At 37.7% G+C, this 24285-nt stretch overlaps 1 protein-coding gene across 4 annotated transcripts in view; it reads right to left on the bottom strand.

Moving 5' to 3' along the window:
* The window catches only part of LOC121253467 (eIF-2-alpha kinase GCN2), a 59504-nt gene that overhangs the window by 16020 nt on the left and 19199 nt on the right, over positions 1-24285 (bottom strand). For 3 of the 4 annotated variants that reach the window (XR_005938405.1, XM_041153483.1, XM_041153481.1), the window contains 11 exons: positions 21773-22189; positions 21157-21288; positions 20994-21080; positions 20833-20919; positions 20625-20736; positions 18503-18620; positions 15979-16033; positions 15556-15725; positions 15065-15249; positions 12644-12792; positions 12291-12540 (listed from right to left, as the gene is read on the bottom strand). Coding sequence is in view for 3 of the 4 variants with exons in the window: in XM_041153483.1 (XP_041009417.1) it covers positions 12291-12540; positions 12644-12792; positions 15065-15249; positions 15556-15725; positions 15979-16033; positions 18503-18620; positions 20625-20736; positions 20833-20919; positions 20994-21080; positions 21157-21288; positions 21773-22189 (1762 nt within the window). In the remaining variant the exon portion in view is untranslated. The remainder of the gene's footprint in view (positions 1-12290; positions 12541-12643; positions 12793-15064; positions 15250-15555; positions 15726-15978; positions 16034-18502; positions 18621-20624; positions 20737-20832; positions 20920-20993; positions 21081-21156; positions 21289-21772; positions 22190-24285) is intronic. The other variant, XM_041153487.1, reaches the window with a different exon arrangement.

The following is a 24285-nucleotide window of genomic DNA, read 5'->3' as shown; positions in this document are numbered from 1 at the left end:
GTACAGGCTATAATGTTTTCTATGCATATTCCAAAATATTTGTGGGGGATGCTATTCTAATTGCTTGTTATACCTTATTAGTAGAATGCCTACCCGTGTGCTGCAGTATAGCATTCCTTTGGCATGCCTAAAAATCCTTTCCTGATAATAGGATAATTTCTAATCTGCCTCTAAAAGTATTTGGATGCACTGTTTTTGTTCATATTCCAGCTCATCTTAGATCTAAACTTGATACTAGGGCTGGAAAATGTGTGTTTATTGGATATGCCCCAATAAGAGAGGGTGCAAATGTTTGAATCCAAAAACAAAAAAAAATTCATGTCAGTATGGATTTCGTTTTTGTTCAAAATCAGTCTTACTTTAACTAAACTTATCTTCAGGGGGAGAAAGAGTAGTGGAGATCAGTTTTGGCAAACTTCTATACCAATGCCTAATGTTTTCCTTGACATTGACATCCCTCTACAAAACATTCAAGGAACTAAAATTTTAAATAGTGAAAAAAATGGAAATCCCAATCTGCCTGTACAAAGCATAAGGGAATCACAAACAGGGGGAGAATTGCTACAGAATAATCCCTCTTCTGAACTTCGTGTTTATACTGGAGCCAGGTATCGTTCCAATACTAAGGATCATCCCACAATTCCAGAGCGGAATCAATCATCACCTCCAAAAACTGGTCATTTGGAAATCCCAGGTAATCCTTCTACTACACTTCCAGTTGATCAATCTACTGACCTTGATGTACCTATAGCCATTAGGAAAGGAGTTAGAACCTGTACCACACACCCCATTGCCAAATATTTATCATATCACAGACTCTCTCATAATCATAAGGCCTTTACATCCAATATTTCTCACCTATTTGTTCCAAGGACCATTCAGGAAGCTATGGATCATCCGGATTGGAAGTTAGCAGTTCTTGAAGAGATGAATGCACTTAGGAACAACAGTACTTGGGAAATTATTGATTTACCAAAGGAAAAGAAAACTGTAGGTTGCAAATAGGTGTTTACAGTTAAATGCAAGGCTGATGGCAGTATAGAGAGATATAAGGCGAGACTCATTGCAAAAGGGTTTACACAAACATACGAAATTGACTATCAAGAAACTTTTGCTCCAGTGGCCAAGATAAACTCAATCCGAGTGTTACTCCCCTTACATTCTAACTGGCCCTTACACCAATTGAATGTAAATAATGCTTTTTTAAATGGAGATCTAGAGGATGAAGTGTTTATGGAATTACCACCAGGTTTCGAAGGTAATCTTGGCTGAGATAAGGTGTAAATTGAAAAAATCATTGTATGGGCTCAAGCAATCTCTGAGAGCTTGGTTTGAACGCTTTGGGAAGGCTGTAAAGCGTCATGGTTACTGCCAAGGTCAAGCTAATCACACCATGTTCTATAAGCACTCAAGTGAAGGGAAGGTTGCTATTCTGATTGTCCTGTTGATGATATTATTTTGACAGGTAATGGCAGCAAGGAACTTGAGAGATTAAAACAGATGCTTGCTAATGAATTTGAGATTAAAGACTTGGGTGACTTGAAGTATTTTCTCGGTATGGAATTTGCAAGGTCAAGAAAAGGTATTTTTGTTTCACAAAGAAAATATGTGCTTGACTTGCTTGGAGAAACAGGTTTACTAAGGTGTAAAGCAACTGAGACACCTATAGAACCTTAATCTTAAACTACAACCTGCCAAGCTTGATGAAGTAACCAAAAGACACCAGTACCAAAGATTGGTTGGAAGGCTACTTTATCTATCACATACATGTCCTGACATAGCCTTTGCTGTCAGTATGGGAAGCCAATTCATGCACTCACCAGAGCTTGACCACTTTGATGCAGTTTATAGAATCCTGAGATATTTAAAGGGAACTCCAGGAAAAAGGTCTATTGTTTGAAGACCATAAACATCTACAAGATTGGGCTGGGAGTATAATTGATAGAAGATCAACTTCTGGTTATTGTGCCTTTGTTGGTGGAAATTTGGTTGCATGGCGCAGCAAAAAACAAAATGTGGTAGCTAGGAGTAGTACAGAGGCAGAATTTAGTTCAGTTGCTCATGGAATTTGTGAAGTGTTATGGATTAAAAAATTATTGGAAGAACTGAAAGTCACTAATCCACTACCTATGAAACTGTATTGCGATAACAAATATGCCATAGCCATTGCTCACAATCCAGTGCTTCATGATAGAACAAAACATGTTGAGGTCGACAAGTATTTTATTAAGGAGAAGATGGACAAGTAGCAGATATACTTACAAAAGGACTACCAAAGAAGCAATTTAAAAATTTGATCAGCAAGCTAGCTATGGAAGACATCTTCAAACCAGCTTGAGGGGGAGTGTAGGAAAGTTTCCAAATTTATCCAGTCAACTCTCCCTGGATTATAGGAGAAATTTCTGTAATTATGTATTCTTAGGAGATATTCTTAGGAGACATTCTAGGAGATTTGTTAGCAATTGTCATTCTTTCCTTCTGTTATTCTTTCCTTTATCATTCTTTCCTTATTAGCTTATCCTTGTAGTTTATAAGACATACGGATTGTACCTTATTTTAGTTAATAAGAAATACTATTCCAATTCTTCTCCACTTCTATATCCTCATTGCTCATGATCTAGCTGGACAATTTTTATTACTTGTGTATATGCTCATGGCTGAACAATTTTAATGATGTGTATATGCTCATGGCTGGATAATTTTTATTACTTGGTTTGGTTTTTTTATATTGAACTAGGCATATATTTGCACTGAGTTGATGTTTTCTCTTAGTGGATCAATAGGGACTTATCTAGTTGTTGTGATTTCATCTGTGCTATGGCTTTAGAAATCCTAGCTGCTGGGACATGGATTTTAGGGTAGAACTTTTATTCAACGCCCAGTGCAAATAGCAGATATTAAATAATGAGAGGAATTTGAGACTTAAATCCAATCTAACACTAAGATTCACATTAAGACTTGGACTTATAGATCATGTCCTTTCCTTTTCAACATTACGATTCACAAAATGTTTGTGTGCTGCATATTTGAAATAGCTTCTCCAACTACTATCTTTCACTATGGTTGCATACCTACTACAGTTGTTTTTTTTATGACATGCTCATGGCTAACTCCTTAAAAATTTAATATTTTTCAAAGATGGACACACCATTCGATGATGACCCCTTCTTCACCACTCTCTTACAAAGTGGAGGAGAAGGTTGTAATAACACCCCAACACAACATTCTAATATTGTGGTCCAAGTAACCTCCATTGGCGATGAAAACATGCCTCCTACAAAAAAAGTTCAAAGAGGTGCATCTTTCACTGTAAAGGAGGATGACCTCCTCGTCTCAGCTCGGCTCAACATTAGCATTAATACTATAAGGGGTACGGATAAAAAATCCACTCAAATGTGGGACAAAATTTCAGATTTTTATCATGAATATAAAAAACCAAACACAATGAACCATTCTGTAGGTTCTTTAATGAATCGGTGATCCTCGATTCAGAAATGCACAAATAAGTTTTGTGCATTTTTAGCACAAGTAGAATCATTGTACCCGAGTGGTTGGCAAAAGAATAAGGGTTGGCAAAATGTGTTTGTTGGTTTCAAAAATTGTAGATGTGAATGGTGGATAGAAGTGGTGAGAACTTGTGTCTGTTAGTCTTTTAGAATTGTAAATGTGATTGTTGGGTAGAAAAATAATGGTTTATGGAAGTATTTGTTAGTTTAAAGAATTGTAGATGTGATTGTTGGGTAGAAAGGTTGGCATCATGTGCTTGTTGGCTTCACAAAATTGTAAATGTAGATGTTAGGTAGAAGAAAGGTTGGCAAAAATTGTATATGTGATTATTGGGTATGAGAAGGGTCGGCAAAATGTGTTTGTTGGATAATTAGGTTGAAGAAAAAAATAGTTGGGAAACAATAATTTAAAGAAAAAATAAATTATTAATTAATATATGGAGTGTATTTGTAAAATATTAAAAAAAAAATTATTATTAAAATATCTAATATTATATTATTATTTTGACTTTAGGATGGATAGTCAAATGTGGACTAGTTTCTTCAATGGCTTTGGCTTTAGCCAAAACCTCAACTTTTAGCCAAAATTTGGACTTGGCAATGGTCTAGTCTAAGGCAACATCAATCATATGCTAACTAAATTTCTGGGGCCAGGTTTAAATGATTTAGATCTATCTCTTAAACACTTGTTTCAGCTGAGTAAAGAAAACATTATTGGGGTGCGATGCTAGACCCCAATAAAAAAGTGCTCTTTCATGCTAGACCTCTTTATGAAATTGATCTCTTCAAGCAATGAAAGCACCCAATGCATGTGAATAGCAAGTCTGCTACATGACAAAATATAACTCCATGCTTTATTTTTATTTTTATAGTTAATGAGAGAATTTTATTACCATGAATAGGAAAAGCCCAAGTACACAAAGGAAATACCTAATTCACACTAGAAACAAAACGAGGCTAAAGCAAATTATGAAAATTATCACCATTCAATACAAGAGCCTTAGCCCAAAACTACAAAGTACCACATCAAGCACAAAGGAATCATCTTCCATATGGCAACAACACGTTTTCTCCCCCTCAAAACCTTTCCAACATGAAAGAAGATCCACCACTTCCTTAAGCATCACCTAATCAATACCCATCTGACCAAAACTCTCATTCCACAAAGTTTGGGCCACCTCACAATGAAGAAAAAGATGGTTAATAGAATCATCATCTTTCTTGCACATGAAGCACCAATCAACTACACACATTCCATGCTTTCTTAAGTTGTTCGTGGTCAGAATTTTACCAAGAACACCAACCAACAGAAAAATGCCACCTTACTAGGTACCTTCACTCACCAAATGATTTTCCAAGGGTAATCATAGCCACAATGACAGGTTAACACCTTATAAAAGGAACTAACCGAAAATCTGGAATTTCCTGCATGAACCCACAGCAAACTAGCCTCCCTTCATTGGGCAATCTTTGAATTATAAGTCTTCCAAAAAAATCAGAGACTACATTCACTTCCCAATCATTCACATCTCTAACAAAATCTAAATTCCATTGAAAATTATTATACATACAAGAAAAAGAATCAGCCACTGCAGCATCTTGATCCCTAACAATCCAAGTGAATGGAAAGCAATCTTGAGAGCTGAATCCCCACACCAAATATCATGCCAAAAAAGTATCCTTGTCCCCACCTTAAATTTAAAATGATTAACAAATTCCTCCCCAACCCATCCAAATGGTCTTCAACAAACTCACCCCATACACTCATCTTACTTCATTAGAACACCAATCCCCCCACATACTCCCATATTTAACATCAACAACATTTTTCTATAAGGCATCTCTCTCGATATGATATCTTCAAAGCCATTTCCCAAGAAGTGCTTTGTTAAAAAGCCCCAAATTTCGCACCCTCAAACCTCTACTAGAAACCAGTTGACAAACCTTCTTCCAACTAACCGAATGAAACTTCTTTTCCTCTCCTTTAACTCCACGAAAAAAAGTTACAAAAAATCCTCTCAATCCTATTTGCCACCCCTGCCGGCAAAGGGAAAAAAAAAAGAAAATATGTAGGAAAATTAGACAACGTGCTTTTAATAAGGTTATTCTTCCCCCTTTAGACAAATATTAACTTTTTCCATCTAGCTAATCTCCTCTCGATCTTCTCAATCACCCCATCCTAAATCGTAACAGATTTGTGAGGAGCCCCCAAGGGAAGACCAAGATACTTCAAAGGCAATGAAGATACCTTACACCCCAAAATATTGGCCAGATCTGAAATATTCGCAACCAACAGGAACAATTTCAGATTTAGATAAGTTGCTTCTAAGTCCCGAAACAGCTTCAAAACATAACGAAAGGGCTCTCAAAAAACAAAGATGATCTTGCTTACGCTCGCTAAAATCAATGTGTCATCAGCAAAAAGAAGATGAGAGACTTTTAAGCTACTCTAAGACTCGTCTCCCACCACAAAACCCGACAAGAAACTTCCTTCCACTGCTGCTTCAATCATTCTACTCAAAGCATCCATAACAAGGACAAAAAGAAAAGGAAATAGAGGATCTCCTTGTTTCAAACCACGAGAACTGTTGAAGAAACCAACTGGAGAACCATTCACCAAGATAGAAAATCTCGAAGTCGAAATGCAATGCTTGATCCACGAACGCCATTTCTCTCCAAAGCCATATCTCCCAAGTACAAGAGAAACTCCCAACTAACATGGCCATTAGTCTTTTCCATATCCAATTTAACTAAAATTCCAGATTCACCCAACTTGATTCTACTCTCCAAACATTCATTAGCAATTAAAACTAAATCAAGAATTTGTGTCCCCCTCACCAATGCATTTTGAGACTTCAAGAATGATCTTCTCCATCACCACACTCGTGCGATTAGTTAACACCATAGAAATAATCTTGTACACCCCATTGACCAAACTAATAGGCCGAAAATCTCTCATCTCCACAGCACCCACCTTTTTAGGAGTGCAATAAAAGTAGCATTGAAACTTTTCTCAAATTTCATAAATGAATGAAATTCAAGAAAAACCTTCATAAAATCTTCTCACACTATGTCCCAACAAGCTTGAAAAAAAGTCATTGAAAAACCGTCCGGACCCGGAGCCTTGTCCCTTGCCATTCCTCTAACCACATTAAGAACTTCTTCTTCAAAAGCTCTGTCCAACCATTCTGCACATACCTGGTCAATAGAGTCAAAAAACAGCCCATCTAACTTGGGTCTCGAAGAGAAATCCCTAAACAACTTCTCATAAAAATTCACAATATGTTCCTTGATAGCCTCTTGATCCAAAAGAATGTTATCACCTTCATGTAGGACCTCTATAGCATTATTTCTTTGATGAGAGTTCGCCGTTTGGTCAAAAAAATTTGTACACAATAACCTTCTTTCAACCACAAAACCCGAGATTTTTGCCTCCAAGAAATTTCTTCCACTAAAGAGATCTACTCTAAGTCAGCAATCACCCCTATTTTTCTCTCCATTACCTCCCCGGATGAATCCCCCAATTACTCCCTATCCTCCAAACACTACAATTGGTCCAAAAGACGCTTCCTCTTAATGTCCAAGTTCCCAAACACCTCTTTATTCCATTTCTTCAAATCTTGTTTAAGCGCTTTGAGTTTTCCAGCCAGAACAAAATTCGATGTATAAGAAAAAGTGTACGAAGACCACCACATCTTCAGCCTATCCACAAAGCTCTCATCCTCCAGCCACATATTTTCAAATTTGAGATACCTATGCCCTTTGATAATACCCCCACAATCCAGCATAATGGGATAATGATCAGAAAAAATTCTCGTAAGTCTTTTCTGACTCAAATCTGGAAAATGAGCTTCCCAAGAAGCCGAAACCATGAATCTGTCCAGCCTAGACCATGCCCTACCATTGGACCACGTAAAATCCCCTCCCACCATTGGTAAATCAATCAAATCTAACTTGAAAAACAGATTTGAAAAGACTGTCATAGCATGAGAAAAATGAGAACCCCCACTCGATCGCTAGGAAATCGAGTCAAAACACCAAGAAGATCCCACCAATAGCAAAGACCCGACATTTCATCCCATAAAATACTCCTACGATCCAAATTCGGACCATACACACCAGCAAAGGCCCACTCAAAACCATGGTCCACACTCTTAAAGCTGGCACGCCACCAAATATTCTCCCACATAATGGTCAATCAACTCCACCACCCTCCTCTCCCCCGATGCCCTTTTGATACTAACTCAACCCATCCCACACAATGACAACTCCACAAACTATGAATAATAGATTGACTAACAAACTTCAATTTGGTTTCCTGTAAAGAAATAACATCAACCCTCCACTTACGAATCAAATTCTTCACCCGGAGATGTTTTCTAAAATCATTAAGCTCTGGAACATTCCAAGAAATCATCTTAGGTTTCATTGATAACCATTGGCAGCACTCTACTTGCCTTTATTTCTAAAGGCACTTACTCCCCTACCATCATAATTAACAGAGCACGACAATCTCTTCAATTCCTTCTCCTTTTTTAAAGCGTATCTAGCCAAAGAAGGTTGACCAGCCTCAATAGCAATTAGGAGGGTTCTAAATTGTTCCTCAAAGCCATCACAAGAAACTCCCACACATTCTTTAATTTCATCCACCTTCCTCAACACCCACTCAGAAGAGTTATTATTCCAATCAATCCCTGGAGGAATGGAACACAACAGATCAGGAGCATAATCCTCATTTGATTCAAACATTTCACCGAATTCACTTGCCTTAGAATCTTCAACTCCACAAAGATCTAGCTGCATATCTGTATTATTAAACTGGGTGCAAGGGACCCTTGAATCACGTATCTTAGAAACCCATGAAAATTCACCCTCAACCACTCACCACCATCTACCTCCTCCACTATCACACCCACTACCACCTGCTCGACACCACCATTACATAACTGAACAGATGATAATGACTGCATTGTCTCCTCACTGCCCTTCTCAATGATAAAATCAATCTATTGCAACCCCAGGAACAGAAGAAAACAACTTCCTCCCTCTCGCTGGAGAAAATCTCGTCATCGGAAAGCACCCCGGAATAATCTCCTACCGTCGTCGACTCTTTCTGAGTTGCAAGCCCATACATTTGAGTCGTCTTTCAACTAGGCTAAACCTCCACACATGATGGGCTCTTGGATCTCTGTCGACGAAGTGTCGCTTCCGTGGAACTCGACGCCAGAATGCCCCCTGAAGATTCGCCCACTGCCATTCATCCAAAATGTGAAGACGATGCTTCCATCGGAACCGCCATGTGCTTGGGTTGAGCCTCCACCACACCTAACAAGCTTGAACATTTATGCTGCCCATGAAGAATCTTAGGCCTACAATGGACATACCAGGTAACTAGGCCCCTGCCTAGCCTAACTCCTTTCTCAGCAACCATAGGCCTAAACAACGCCCCCAATGCCATCTTATTTTCTTTAGAAACCACCGAAACTTGGCCCAAGCCCATGAGCAAGCCCAACCCTCCATCTACCTCTTTTAGCAAAGAATCGAACTTCTCCTTCCAGCCAATTATCTCTGCCCGTATATGCCATAGAGACCCTTCCGCTTCTCCAAGTCTCTGCAACGCCTCAGAAAGCCAACCAACAGCTCCACCATCAATTTGATTCCATCGGGACTTTATGATTGAACCATCCTTCCTACACAATCTACTCCTTCCTCTAATATCCATTACCACTCTTTTGGTGTGAACAAGAATGCCCAGGCACTGGCTTTAACAATGCCGACACATAAGAAGCTTCACCATAAGAGGTTGCACCTCTGTGAGAAGTGGCTGTAATCACCTCAAGGATCCCGTGAAGCAACACCATTGTTAAAAAGATTCTGTTATCGTGAGTAGAAACAGAGGAAGGAGAGCCGACCATCTCTCTCATATTCCTCACAAAACCAGCCCATCCACTCCCCTTCCGCCCTTCAAGATTCACTAAAATACCCTTTCCCGTACCAGTACCATACTCGATCAACTTCACAAACCTACCATACGAATTATGTCCTCTTTGAACCATGAAAACTTTGTCTCCCTCCCTTCTACTCTGGTAAGAATCCATCTTTCCCGAGTTACTCAAACAATCCTCCATTACCTTGGCCATCCAAACAACCATCCCTCCAGAAAGATAAAGAGACTTCATTACCCTCCTGCTCTTTTTAGAGATACAGAAAAAGTTGCCACCTTTTCTTCTGAACACAAACAACTTTGCTTCTATCCAAAAACAATGACCCATCTTGAACTAAACTAAGGAAAATTAAGCAATCCCCAAAAAGAAATTGCTAAAAGAAAAGGAAAGAGGGTTCGCAAACAGAATAGAAACTGGTAAAGGATTAAGGATTAATCCCGGCAAGAAGCGCAGGGAATGGAAGATGAAAAGACATAGCAACAAGAGAGAAATATACCCTTGTAACAAATTATATGATTTGTAATTTTACCAAATTGCATTGGGAACCTTAAAAGATAATATAATTAACATCCTAGTGAAGAATTTATCTGAAATACGTAGGAAAAATTGTGTTGCCAATATTACAAATGCGCATAACTCCATGCTTGAGACAAATAAGTCTTCACATTGATTTTTTTGTCAATTTGATTAGAAGGTTATATATGCACTATCCACTTCATTCTCATGGAGGGAGGATGCATCGTTAGGAGAACTCAGAATTCATAGACTAAAAGGGTGGAAAAGGTAAAGGTGTTCTAGTTTGAATCCTTTATGTTTTTTTTTTTTGATCGGTAGTTTGAATCCTTTATGTAACAATCTGATTGGTGGGATCAGAGTGTAACCTATTGGCTAATTGTCAGAAATTGATATCACACACAAACATACCCACACAACACCTAAATATATCTATTTGGAAAGCCATCTGAATCTCTGATACCAGACTTTCCATTGCCCAAAGATAAATTTATTTATTTCTAAATTGACCGTGCATATTATGGTAGAACAAAAGGAAAGACATTGGTTAAGGGACAAGGGCATATGGAATACTTTTTTTTTATATGTACAGGCATATGGAATATTTTATTCTAAATATTTTTATTTCATTTGGATACATACAATTGTAAAGTAAAACCCTTTATCGGATCCAACTAAATGCAAGGATTGAGTTTGATTCGGTTGATCGGTTTAAGGACTTTAGAAAATTTTCAAATTGTCTGCAAAAACAGCTTGCAAACTATTCAGGTCTCTCAGTCAAACCCATGGGTGGAGAGTTTTCTTCATTCTCTGCTAGTTTATGTTTCACTCTTGGAGGCAAGGCAATGAAGACAGGCTCTATTAGGACCCTTCTAAGTGAGGGGTGTTTGATGTAAGATCATTTTCTAATGCCTTATGTCCTCATAATAGCAACTCTTTCCCATGAAAGAATATATGGTGGAACAATATTCCTTCGAAAATTTCTTTTTCTATTTTGATAGCTGCTTAAGGCCCCGCTTGGTTGATAGACTCAACTGAGATCAACTCAGTTCAGTGTAGTTTTAAGCTGAGTCTAACATCCAAACACCCAACTTTCAAATTACTAAACTCATCTCAACTCAAAATCTCTTTACACGTAGAACCCACAACCTTTTTCAATTCAACATTTCTTTACACGTGGGACTCACAACCTTTTTCAACTGCCCATAAATATATCTAAATTCATCTTAACATCCAAACACATTTAAACTCATATTAGGTGGATCCCACAAAACTCACTTCACAATCTCAACTCACTACTATTCATAAAGAACTCAACTCAACTCAGCTCAACATCCAAACGCAGCCAGACAGATCCCAACAGTGGACGACTTAAGAAAGTGACATTCTATTGTGGTTGATTGGTGTTGTCTATGCAAGAAGAGTGGAAAATAGTCATTAATCTATGAGGTTGGCTACAGCTTTATGGAACTCTACTTTAGGTTTATTTGGAATAGATTGGGTGTGCACTATCGAGTGGTGAATCTTTTGTCATGATGAAAAGGCCAATTTGAATATACTAAAAAAAAAAAAAAAAAAAAAAAAAAAAAAAAAAAAAAAAAAAAAAAATTGATCCTGTCAAGTGGGATAATGTAACGTCTTCGGTAGGATAGGATGAAAGGAATGAAAGGAATTTTATGGATTGTAAAAGATGGAGGATCTAAAGGAACTCAGGTCTCCAAACCTCTTTCATTGAACATTAGCTGATTTCTGCTTTTCTATTTTTAGCTATTAGGATTTTTTTTACTTATAAAATAAAGCTATTAGGGCCTAGTTTGGATAGCAAAAGCCTCTCATCTCATCCCATCTTATCTCAATATCCAAACACCACAAACAAAAACATTTTTCAATTTCAAATCTTCAATTTTTTCATCTAATCATTATCTAATCATTACAACTTTTCCAAACTTCCAAATAAAATATGAAAAAAATTCAACTTTTTCAAATCCCAAAAGAAAAATAATATTAAAAAATAATATTCTAACAATATTTTAATTTATAATATTTATATTCAACTTTTTCTCTCTCCTTTCCCAAAACCCATAAAACATCTCAACTCAAATCATTTCACTTCTATTCACAAATTATTTCACTACTATTCACAAATCATCTTATCTCATCTCATCTCACTATCCAAACCAGGCCCGAGTTTCTCACCCTTTTTTCTTTTTCTGGTTTAAGTTTATTTTTTGTATACTGTTTGTGCTTCTGGGTAGGGCTGAAATTAGATGATTAGTAAAGTTTAATAAATCAAAATAGAGTTAATACAAGTATCTTAATTACTTACTATCTAACAACTCAGATTCCATCCGTGGAGGAAAAGCATCCTGTAAAAGTTCTGTGGCAGAGGGACGATCAGATGGACTTGGGGACATTAAACGCCGCAATAAGGATTCCTGTTCAGGAAACTCAGCAATCCAAGATAGTGGAAGTTCTCCTTTCTGTTTCAAATCAGTGAGAACAATGTGCCTCTCCATTGCTGTCCCAAATGGGTGCCAAAGCTCAAAGAACACAACTCCTAAGCTGTACATATCTGCCTGTAAACCAAGATTACTAAATAATTTTAATGAAATATTTTGGAGAAAATTAGTCATAGCAGGAGCATCAGTAGAAAGCAAATAAAGAACAATCAAAATTCACCTTTTCATCAATCTTGGGCCATCCTTGCTCAATTTCAGGTGCAGTGTAAAAATAGGTACCAACTTGACCAGTTCCATCAAGTGAAACCCCAGCAGTATCTGAAGGATAACCTGGATCCTGATCCAACTGCTCCAACTTCAAGAACTTGGCTGAAACGAAGAGGTAAGGATAGTGTACCTTAGCATCCCATTTATATTAGTTTATTAGGCTAATTCAAAGGAGAAGCCACTTATCAAATGCCATCCATGATCCCATGTTGGAAAAACTTAAAAGAGTACATAATGATGATAACAGAACTTAAATTTTGCTCGTGTATGTTGTAACTGCTAGGCCACAAGCACAAAATCTGGGTACACCGAGTGGCTTGAGAAGGCTCTAAATGTTAGGCTTTGTTTGGTTACGCAATTCAAATGAGATGATATGAGATATTTTGTTGAAAGTTGAATAAAATATTGTTATAATATTATTTTTTAATATTATTTTTGCTTTGGGATTTGAAAAAATTGAATTTTTTATTATATTTTGTATAGGAGTTTGGGAAAGTTGTAATAATTATATGAGATGAGATGAGATAGTTTGGTTTTGTGTAACCAAACAAGCCCTTAGTCTCAAAGTCCATCTAAATTAACTGAGTAATTTATACAATCCAAGAACTTGACTGTCCAAAAGGATGATTACAAGAACAATCAAAAGAGCAGCCACAAAAATTATGCTAAAACTGGAGCAACCACCCCGAGAATAGATGCACAAGGTAATGATGGTTTTAAAGGATTTGTTCATTCCTCCAAAATCTTCCAGTAAATAATATGCCTTGCCAACCATATAATACTTTGTGAAAAGTAAATTGTACACAATCCAACCGCAGTCAAATCTATGAAACCAGCGATCCAAATTCAGTTCTTGGAAAGGTTCAGTCAAGGCATCAATTAAATGCAACTGCTTAGACTTGGTAATCTTAAAGTTATCCATGTGAACCAAACGGATTAACAAGTGGGGGAACGAATATGGATCTTCAGATGCTGAGTATAGACATAAAGACCTTAGTCACAAACACCAAGCTCTAATGGCTACACTAACTGGTGATTTCATGTGATTTGTCATCATTTTCAATGCCACCCAATGTTTTGAATACCGTACCGGACGCCGTACCGGTCAAGCCACTGGAACGAAATATTTCGGTACCGGTACCGTTTCGGAATAGCGTTTGGGGATAACGTTTCAGGATAGTCGATATATAAATACATATATATATAAATTATAAATAGTCTAGTCTGAATTAAGGGTTAAAAAATATGCTTGTAGTTTGAAAAAAAAAAAAAAAAAACATAGGCCGAAATATCGGCCAGTACCGGCCGAAATTGAGGCTGGTACGGCCGGTACGAAACGGGTATAGTACCTGCACCGACCAGTATGAAAAATTTCGGCCGTACCGGCTGGTACGGTACGAAATTTAAAACACTGATGCCACCACCATTCATTTAATCTCTAATTTATATTTGCACCCACAGTTGCAAAAATGATACGAAATATGCTTTATAGTCTGACCATGAGACCTAGTTACCCAGTTCTAAGACAAAATCATTGGGTATGCTTGGTTAAGGTGTTTAGTGTTTGGCATGAATATAATTTCAAAGTATCCCTTTATGTTCCTAATTCAAGCTGCTCTTTGACTGTTAAGGTTTTAATTAATGTATGAAATGCTGATTTGTCATATATACGGAAATTATGAGCTTTTGTTTTATGAATAAGTATGAGCTTTTTCAAAAGAAATTGATTTTATAAGGAGTTATAGGAATGGAGAAAACTCGCATCCTTGGAAACAGCTTCAAAAACAGAAATTTAGGACTCTAGAAACCCTATGGGCAGGCCTGTGCCATACCTCCCAAAGAGCCTAGGGAATTTCCTTATTTGCAAATAGAAAATTGGAAGCTTTCTAGAAGTCCTAAAAACCTATGTTCTCAATCTAAATGTCGCCAGAAAAAACCCTAATGTTTTCTTATTAATTATTTCAGTTCAGCCATAATTCCCCCTTGATGCTCACCCTCTTCAGCCCTAAAACTTAAAAAAAAATTCATAAAAAAATCCAGTTGGCCTTTGGTGATTTAGGTGATTTTTCTTCAAGTTTTCTCAATTACTTTCTCCAAAAGGAACGGTTGGGAAAAATGAAGATCTCCAGTATAAGAAAACAGCACTTTATTTCATAAAGTGGTTTCTGGCTTTAAGCAGATCTGAACGCAACTTTATGAATGCATGTTCCCAATACAATCAGTAATACCAGTACGATGTGATAGGATACCAAGGAATACCTTTGGCTTATGATATACATGATAGTTAACAAGAGTCTTAGAAGACAAATAAACAAATATAAAAATGCGAGAGTTCAAAAGGGAAACAAATCAAATTAGAAAATCTAGATCTTACCAAGGCCAAAATCTCCAATTTTGATATCATTCCGGGCATCAAAGAATATGTTATTTGGGGTTAAGTCACGATGGATGATTCCTTGTCCATGAATGTGGGCCAAACCTTCCACAATTTGACGAAACAAATGCCATGCTAACTCTTTGTCAAAATGACTATATGATTCAAAAACCTGACGGAGCGTCCTTAAACCATAGCAATGAAATAGAATATAAGAACAAGATATGGCAAACTAACACATATTAAAATAAAACCTAGATAATGTTAAAGACTTATGGAGTTAAATTTTAAAGAACAATGATAAAACGAAACATGTTTAAAACTCAGAGGTAGCCAAATACATCAAAGGAAAACATGGCCTAGATCATACAATCCAGCACTCATGATTGCCAAATGAGGAATGATAGAACAATCAAACAAGCACTAAGCGTCATGGAGAGTGATTCTATAAATAATGTGTGAAGATAATATACAAAAATTAAATGCTTTACCTGGGGCAATATTCCATTTGAATATATAGATACGTCGACTCAAGCTTGTTCTCATGCCCAAGGGCATCAACTGAGCTTGTGCCTAGGTAGCTGAAACTGGAGCTTGCTGCAGTCATTGAACCCCCAGTAGTGTCACCAAAAGAACTAACAACTCCTGTTTCAAACCATGCCTGGAAGTTTTTAAGATCATTACAACCATCATATAAACAACGAATCTTTCTAATTTTGTATAAACATTCATAGAACAAAGGTTTTAGTATAGAAATTGAAGCATCTTATCAAATAATACGAATTATCACATCTGAAAGATGATTTCATGGTAACACGAACAAAATAAAATTTATAGAAAGGAAAAATAATCCAAAAGCAAGGAGGTCATTAGAAATTACGTAGAAATAAATCAAGAATGAAGAAAGTTCTTACCTGATAGTACCGGACAACATGTTGATGCTGCAAACGGGAAAGAGTGGCTACTTCCCTAAATACCTCGCCATTAAACAAATTTTAATCATATTGCAGTAAAGATATGAAGGGAAAAAAAGAGTTATGATAAAAACAGAATAAGACGAAACACCAGTTTTATGACTAATTTCCACAAAAATGTGGCACTTTAAGGAAGGTGAAGATGCCAAGAAAACAATGGATGAAAAAAAAAAAAACTATTTAGGCTGTGTTTGTTTCATCTCTTGGTCTATTTGGAAATGGCGGAAAAGAGAGGTTAATGAAAACTGGCTAGTTCATCAAAGGGAAAATCGTGTTCATGAGGTGGAAAATGACTTAGCCCTCTCCAGGAGAGTAAGTCATCTTGCACCCCTTGCTTTACGCTTTTTTCTTCACCTAGGCAATAAATAGACATTGTTCTTCGCTCAAATGAGAGATAAGAATCTTTTTGCTAAAGTAATTTTATTATTGCAAGCAGTCTTAAAGATTATTAGATGTGATGTTTTCTGCCCCTTACATGCTCTCCCTCTCTCTCTCCATTCTTTCAATCTGCATTTACAGCAAATCTAAAAAATGTTATTATAGCAAATAAATAATCTTAAAAATTATTAGATTGATTTTCTATTTTTCTAGAATTAAATTTTGGCATGATATCTGGTGTGGAGATTGAGCCTTAAGAACACATTCCCTACAGTTTTCAGGATTGCACATGAACAGGAGGCATCAATGGCGGACCTAATGGAGATGTCAGGTGGCTTTATTAGGGCCACCCATGATTGGGAAATTGGCAGGTTTTCTGATTTTTTTCAGCCTCTTGTACTCCATGAGGTTGAGGACTCAAGGAGCTGATAAGATGTGGTGGGACCCACTAGAAAAGGTACATTTTCTGTTCCCTCCTACTATAAGACCCTTATAAACCCGTAGAGCAATCATTTTCCTTGGAAAAGCATTTGGAGACATAAGGCGCTTCTAAAGGTGGTCTTTTTCGCTTGGACAGCTTCTTTGGGCAAGATCTTGACTATGGACAACTTACGGAAATGTCGGGTGATTGTTATTGAATGCCATTGTACGTGCAGAAAGAATGGTGAGACTGTGGATCATCTGTGACTCCATTGTGAGGCTGCCAAGGCATCATGGAATGATGTCTTTAGAAGATTGGAGCTAGCTTGGGTCATGCCTGTTAATGTGTTGAGCTTCTGGCCAGCTGGAAGAATATTTCCACAAATTACAGCTTTGTGGAAGAGGGATCCTATTTGTATTTTATGGTGCATACGGAAGGAACGAAATGAACGGAATTTTGAAGATAGGGAGTGCTCATTGGAGGAGATTAGATTGTTTTTGTTAATACTTTATTCCTATAGGCTAAAGCTGTCAATTTCAATGACCTAGATTTTCACAATTTTCTTGTTTCTATTTCATCCTCTTAACTAAGCGTTACCTCTTGTATACTCCCTATGTACTTGGGCTATGCCTATTTTTATTAATATGATCTTTTACTTACCAAAAAATATTATGAAATAAAATTCTTAGTATATGAAGTCAAATAATACAGTCATCATTTTTAATGCAACCCGACTCCAGAAATTCTTTTCCTTATCATAATTTTCAAGGTGTCAACCAGACATCGGAAAATCGGTAATTCTTCTTTACTTACAATTTTCATCATTTTACATAGAAGCAAATGCAGCCTCATGCCTCGCTTTCAAAACCATCAAGAAAGAAAAAGAAGAAAAAAACTGGTGTGAAACAAGTTGTTAGAATGTTGACAAAGATGTGCACAGCATTTTGGGGAACCAGCAGAATGACAGCAATAGGCAAACAGGCAAGACAAGAAAGGGGAAGGAAGAATATTATATTGTTTTGAAAAGCTAGATAGATAAAAGTATGGCTATATCAAGGTTATATGAACATTCCAAATAGAGTCAAATACCCATTTTAAATGTGTTAACTCCAGCACTTCTCAGATACATGCAGCACAACACCTAATTTACTGGCACACACCCCCACATGGAAGCAAAAAATATAAACATCAAAATCATCGGTTCTTGTTGACCATGAACTATGATTTAATTTACTAAGGATCCAGTGAGGGCCCAACCCTTTGAGTAACCTTGATTGATCACAGGTCCTATGGAAAGCATAGCTTCATAGACTTCAACCAACCAATGAAGTACTCTGTATGTGAAAACTGGCAGCCATTAAATAGAAAAACATTTTACATGCAATGGATAAATGATGCAAACTGCAATGACATCCAATTAACGTTTCTAATAGTAGAAACTTCCTCACTACAAAAGTAAGAACAAACTGCAAGATTTCATTTTTAATCTTCACAGAAAACCCTTAACAGTTACTGGTAAAGTAATATAAAATTATAACTCACTTAATATTATACAAAATCCAAAAGGTTATGCTGAAACCCAGAAAGCATTACAACTATGATAATTCATAAAGCACATGATTTGTAGGTAAATGAGCATTAGATTTCTATCTAGTCAGTAGTTACCTCAATATTCGGTCATTAACAGGCAGGATTTTGTCCTTGAGGCGAATTTTCTTCACTGCATACTGTCTTCCATCTAATTTATTTTTGCACAACACAACATGACCGAAACCTCCATGACCTGTTTTGGCAAAGTTAAGACTCCAAGTGTTGCAATATTAAAAGGAAAAAAGCCAAGCCAATCAACAATAATGGTATATTTAAAACCTATGAAGAAAACAACCTCCAAAAGAAAAATAATCAGTGAGGTTTGGTGGAAACTGATCTATCAAACAAGGGATTGAGAAAGTAACTAGCATCCAATAAAATAGCAGTTTCAAATTAGAGTCAAGCAGTTAACCTTTTACGGATACTAACAACCCATAGATGAGGAACCATTCAAGTTGTCCTTTAATGATGAGCAATAAAACTTCCACTTAAAGCAATTCAATCCAGTATCTTTCCATCTATAGTTCCTATGATTGTATAGAATCTCTCGACAGTGTCTAGAAGACATACAGTCTCTTCTCTCACAATGTAGCCACTAACATGGATAACTTCTTTTTTTATAAGTATCATATTAGTTTGTCCATTGATAATCTTATTGAAAGGAAGCAAATTACGGTGATTGGCCTAGTACGTGAAAAGAAAGGGAAATTTTTCATGTTGCATTGTCTAGTTGCTTAGGAGCTTTATAGTGTTTTGTGGTTTTCTTCATTGATAGTAACTGGAATAACCATAGTCCATCTTTGGTATGCTGTCTAGCTGGCATGGAAGAGTAGACTAGTTAAGTAACCAATTATCCAGGTAGGCTGCTGCTTTGCTCTTACTTTGATTGTTTATCAAAGAACATACCCTAACAATGGAGAATTTAAAATTTTCTGGATTCATAGCATCTATATTTTTCTTATTTTTTTTTTCCTAAGGAGGTGTAATGATCCAATGAAAAGCCCAATCTATGTCTCAGCTTATATTCCAAAAGGAATAATCCAAGTTACAATTAGAGCCCTTGTACTCATTATAAATCACAAGAACTTCTGCCCCCCGAGTAATGCAGGATCTCATTCGCCAGCCTCCTATACTCAATCCATCTGGAATAAGACAATCTCCCCCCCCCCCCCCCCCCCCCCAAAACAAAAAAATAATAATAATGAAGTAATGTAGGATCTCATTCGCCAGCCTCCTATACTCAATCCATATGGAATAATATAATCTCCCCCGACAACTCTGTCAGGCTATTCTGCTATAGGCAGCACAACTCAAATTCCACACTTCGAGCAAATGATTCACTATGATACCATTCGTAATGACCCAAGAAAAATTCAAGCCACATATAGGCTTATATTCCAAAAGGACTAGTCAAGATTATAGTTGAAGCATTTTGGAATCCTTATAAATCCAAGGAACTCTTTTGCAAACTGCTCTCCATTTTTTTATTCCTTGGACCCACTATATTTAGCCTTTTCATTCTTGTATAAAAAGACCACTCTTGCATACTTCTCATGTTATGAGTATACCCCCTTCATGTCTTTTGTAGTAAACTTTTATTCTTAAGAAAAATATTTAGTTGTTGTAGTGTTGTAGCCAGATCCATCCCCACCAATGCAACTCTCTGATAATAGCGAGCGTTGAAGAGGTCATTTCTTTTCATCCACCACCACCATTTTCACAAAAAAAAAAAATCCAATTCAAGAGTAGGGAAACAGCAAAGCAAAACACATAGGAGCACTTCCTGATCACAACAATTATACCGTTCATTTTCACTACACCCCAAATAGTAGTGGATGTTCTCTAAAGATTGCCACCTCTTTTGGTCTGCCCATGAACCCCAAATCCCTGGGACACTGAAGAGGAGCATTCTAGATCACTAAACAACACAAAGCCAGATCTCCTATCACACTCATTATGAATACTAGATAAATGGGTAAGTTACACTGAAAATTAAACGTTTAGAGATCAAGAATCATTAAAGCCATCAAACATAAAAAGAACTCAGTCGTTTTTTTTTAAAAAAAAAAAAACAATATAAAGAAGAAAAACCAAGTTTAAGATCAAATGAAACCCACACTCAAACAGAAGCAATTGCACCACCTCAAGTGGCTGTAAATTAAAGTTAAAACTACATGAAACGTGTATATGAATTTACCAAGGGGTTTTAGCTCCTCAAAGTCACTGAGAAAGCGAGAGCTTGGGAGGGATGTGCTTGGATCTTCAAAATCAGTAGTGGGTTTCCAAAATTGAGATATTCTCGATGAAACCTAGACAAAATTATTGAAACAAAAGAAAAACATGAATCAGATTTAGAAACTGGGTTCTAGTTGCATGAAACAAATTCAAATAATGGGATAACTGACCATCTGTTTTTGGAAAACATGATCAAATGTTTTGTTAAAAATTGAAGATGGTTTTGAAGCTAAATCTCGGGCCCATTCTGAAATGATCTGAAAGCCAAATTAACAAAGATCAGGCTCCGTATAACATGACTTATCAAACTTTGATAACTTCAACCACACACCCCTTGACTGTACAACTCTGTGGCTATTTGCGGCAAAGCTTCATCCAATGGCCCTCTAGAAGCACAAGCGAGGCGAAGTAGATGAACCTAATGTAAAAGATACACAGAAAAATTAGGATTCACTCTAAATGGGACAAAAGGAAAGGCGGAAATTAAAATTTACCATTATTAGATCACGTTCAACCATTTGAGATTCTTGGTCATTACCCACAGAAGCAGAAGGAAGCGACCCTGAAGCCTCACTGCCGAATTCACCATCACCATCATCTTCTGTTGTCTTCTCCATTTCCATAAACTGCTTTTTTCAGGTATGTCACAAGCATAAACTTAAATTACGTGTGTTCAGGTAACAAAAAACTTACACATATACATCTCCCTTACAGCAATCAGAACGTCCAAAATTTCTTATAAAATCGGAACTCATTCTTTATCCACCAAATGAGTAATCAATCACCTTTCACAATTTTTTGCATATTAATTTATCCCCACCTCCAACCACCCCCCTCCCCCCAAAACCCCCAAAACTTAAGTACATTGTATGCATGCACGAAATAAACTGATATAACCTTGGGAATGAGTACATTCCACTTCTGGTAAGAGAACATTTTACCTATAAAGAAAAACAGAAAACCTAAGTACACAGTATGCATGCAAGAAGCCCCTACTAAAATCATTACTTACCAGGTCCAAACATGAATCCAAACATGGCAATTTAAAAAAAGTCAAGCATCTAATCTTGTAAGACTACACAACCCTCAGTTAGGTCCAACATTACTTACATCTCTCTCATCATCAGTAGCATCACCAGCCAATTCCTCCTCTGGGGACCCACTTGAATCAGACGATGATATGCTCTTATTGCTATCTTCAGTCTCTTCATCAAGGGTATCCAACTTGGCAGTAGGGAAAGGCAATAAACCTTGCTTTGTATCCTGTATTTTCAATGGCTTTAGATTCTTATCAAGTCCCTTTTGCTGATAGTCATATCCAAGTTTTGAGCCTTCTAATGTATGGGGTTGCACTGAAGAATTCACCCCACTTTTTTCATCCATTTCAAATCCCCAATTCCATGACTCTCCAGAGCCACTGAAGAGGTCCATAAGACCATAAACAAAAGGTCCCCTCTTGTTACTTGAAGCTGTGATTTCCTTCTGAAAGAATTCGCCACCGCCATCCATGGTTGAGCATGAACCCTTCTATAAAAAAATGGATCAAACAGAAAATATTGCATTAAACACAGCCAACTCTAAAAAATAATAATAGATAACACAGAAAGCTATTGCCTTGACTTTGTCCATGCCAACAAGCAATTCAAAATGGTACATTGTTGTGTTTATTTGTGAATGGTACGCTTGGAAGGGAACCCCCCCAAAACAAAAAAAAAAAAAAAAGTCTGAACAAATTTGAAGAAGGAACACGTGAGAATCAAACAGTCAAATCCAGAAATGGCAGATGATGAGGTTGGTATTGGAACTAATCAGCAACGAATAATGGCACATGTAATTCCTATCAGATCCAAAACAAGTTAATCTAAGAAAATGACCGGCAAACAAAACAATTTGAAAAAAAAAAAAAAAGAACACCATCAATAATCTAAATATACTATATAATTTTCAAAACAAAAACATTGCTATCATGAAGCCAGATCATCCACTATCTCATTTTACTATCATTAAATGAAAATTATTCCTACAAAGCCACATCATACCTCCTATTATATTATTATTAAGAAGGCTGCTAGAGCCACAAAGGGATCCCACAAACTCACGTCATCTAAGTTATTACCTTTTATTTTCATTTTTCCTGTTTTTCATATTTACCCCTGAATTCCACCCCACCCCGAGTCTCCCTCCCCCCTCCCGTTCCCAACAACACAGGCCCGAGCTCACACTAGCTCCGTTGACAGCATTGACACCAACGTCACTGCCAGCCCACTTGTTAAAACCCCTAGAAAAGTGGCCCCGGGACAAGCCTTAACACTACCCTTGGAAGGCAAGGACAGCACCCTGGCCAGCCTACACGCATGCCTTGGCCCGTGCCGTGGCACGCACGGGGCACCCAGCATGCATGCATGCCTTGGCCCATGCGTTGACACACATGGGGCGCCCAGCATGCGGGCCAATGAGGCTAGCAGCCGGGCGTAGCACTGGCGTGCGCAAGCCCATGCACATGCCCAGGCGCATAGCCCTGCACCGCACACGGCAATGAGCACGCCCCTATGCACGCGGCCCCACTCAGCTCAGCGCGCGCCTCTGCGTCCACGCCTACACGCGCACTTGCGCGCGACCCTACGCCCGCCCATGCGCGCACGCCTACACATGCCCATGCACGCTCACCTGCACCCAGCCACGCGCAAGCCCTTGCACGCGCCCCTACAGGTGCCCCACGCAGCACGCCAGCGAGGTTAATGGCATACCTGCTAAGGCATGCCATCCAGCGCACAGCTCCAACCCGTGCCTTGCAGGCTAGGCCAGTGGCATGCCCATCAGGCATGCCATCTAGCGCATGGCTCCAGCCCATGCCTTGCAGCCCAACGCCCAGGCCACCAGCCTGGGCCATGTAGCACGCACACATGGCTCACCATCAGCAAGCCATTGCATAACACCTAGCCATGGACCAGCCCGACGACCACCATGCACCAACCTAACCCACCATGGGCCATGCATGCCACAGCTAGATTTGGTCCATGACCCTTATCTTGTTATTTAATCTATTTATTTAATTTGATTTATTTAATTATTTCAAGGGATCTATTGGGGTTTCCAAATTGTAACTCTTATAAATAGGACCCTTAGTCTTTTCTTTTACATCTTTGGACAATTTCCTTTTGGACGGTTTTGTTATTGAGATCAACATTTTCGATGCTTAGCACTTGGGCTCTTTGGGGTGCAATTCGTGAATAAGTGTGATCCGGTTTATCAATCTTATGAGTATTTTTTCATTCATCATCTTGTCTTTTATTTTCTATCCATTGTTCTTATTAATTTGTGAACTTTGTTATTAAAGTGCTCTTGGATTGTTCTTGGGATTGTTTGAGTTCAATTTATGTTCATTGCCGAGACCAACAAATTGCCTCTTTTGATCCATTTTGACACTTAAGTGTCGCCCCTTTGAGTGTTTGCCCTAGCCGAAACACACTCCCATTTGAATTCAAATCCAATTTTCAGCCATCACTTGCCTTAATTGGATTAACCCTAGCCGCCCACCTCCCTTTCCATATTGGGGGTTCCTATAATTTAGGAATCCTAGTTGACCATATCCTCTCCCATAACCGGCCATATCCTTTCCTTAT

Source organism: Juglans microcarpa x Juglans regia, chromosome 1D (genome assembly GCF_004785595.1).
Source record: "Juglans microcarpa x Juglans regia isolate MS1-56 chromosome 1D, Jm3101_v1.0, whole genome shotgun sequence".
NCBI classification, from domain to species: domain Eukaryota; kingdom Viridiplantae; phylum Streptophyta; class Magnoliopsida; order Fagales; family Juglandaceae; genus Juglans; species Juglans microcarpa x Juglans regia.
The sequence above is the reverse complement of the archived record's forward strand: the minus strand, read 5'-3'. Positions and strand labels throughout refer to the sequence as shown.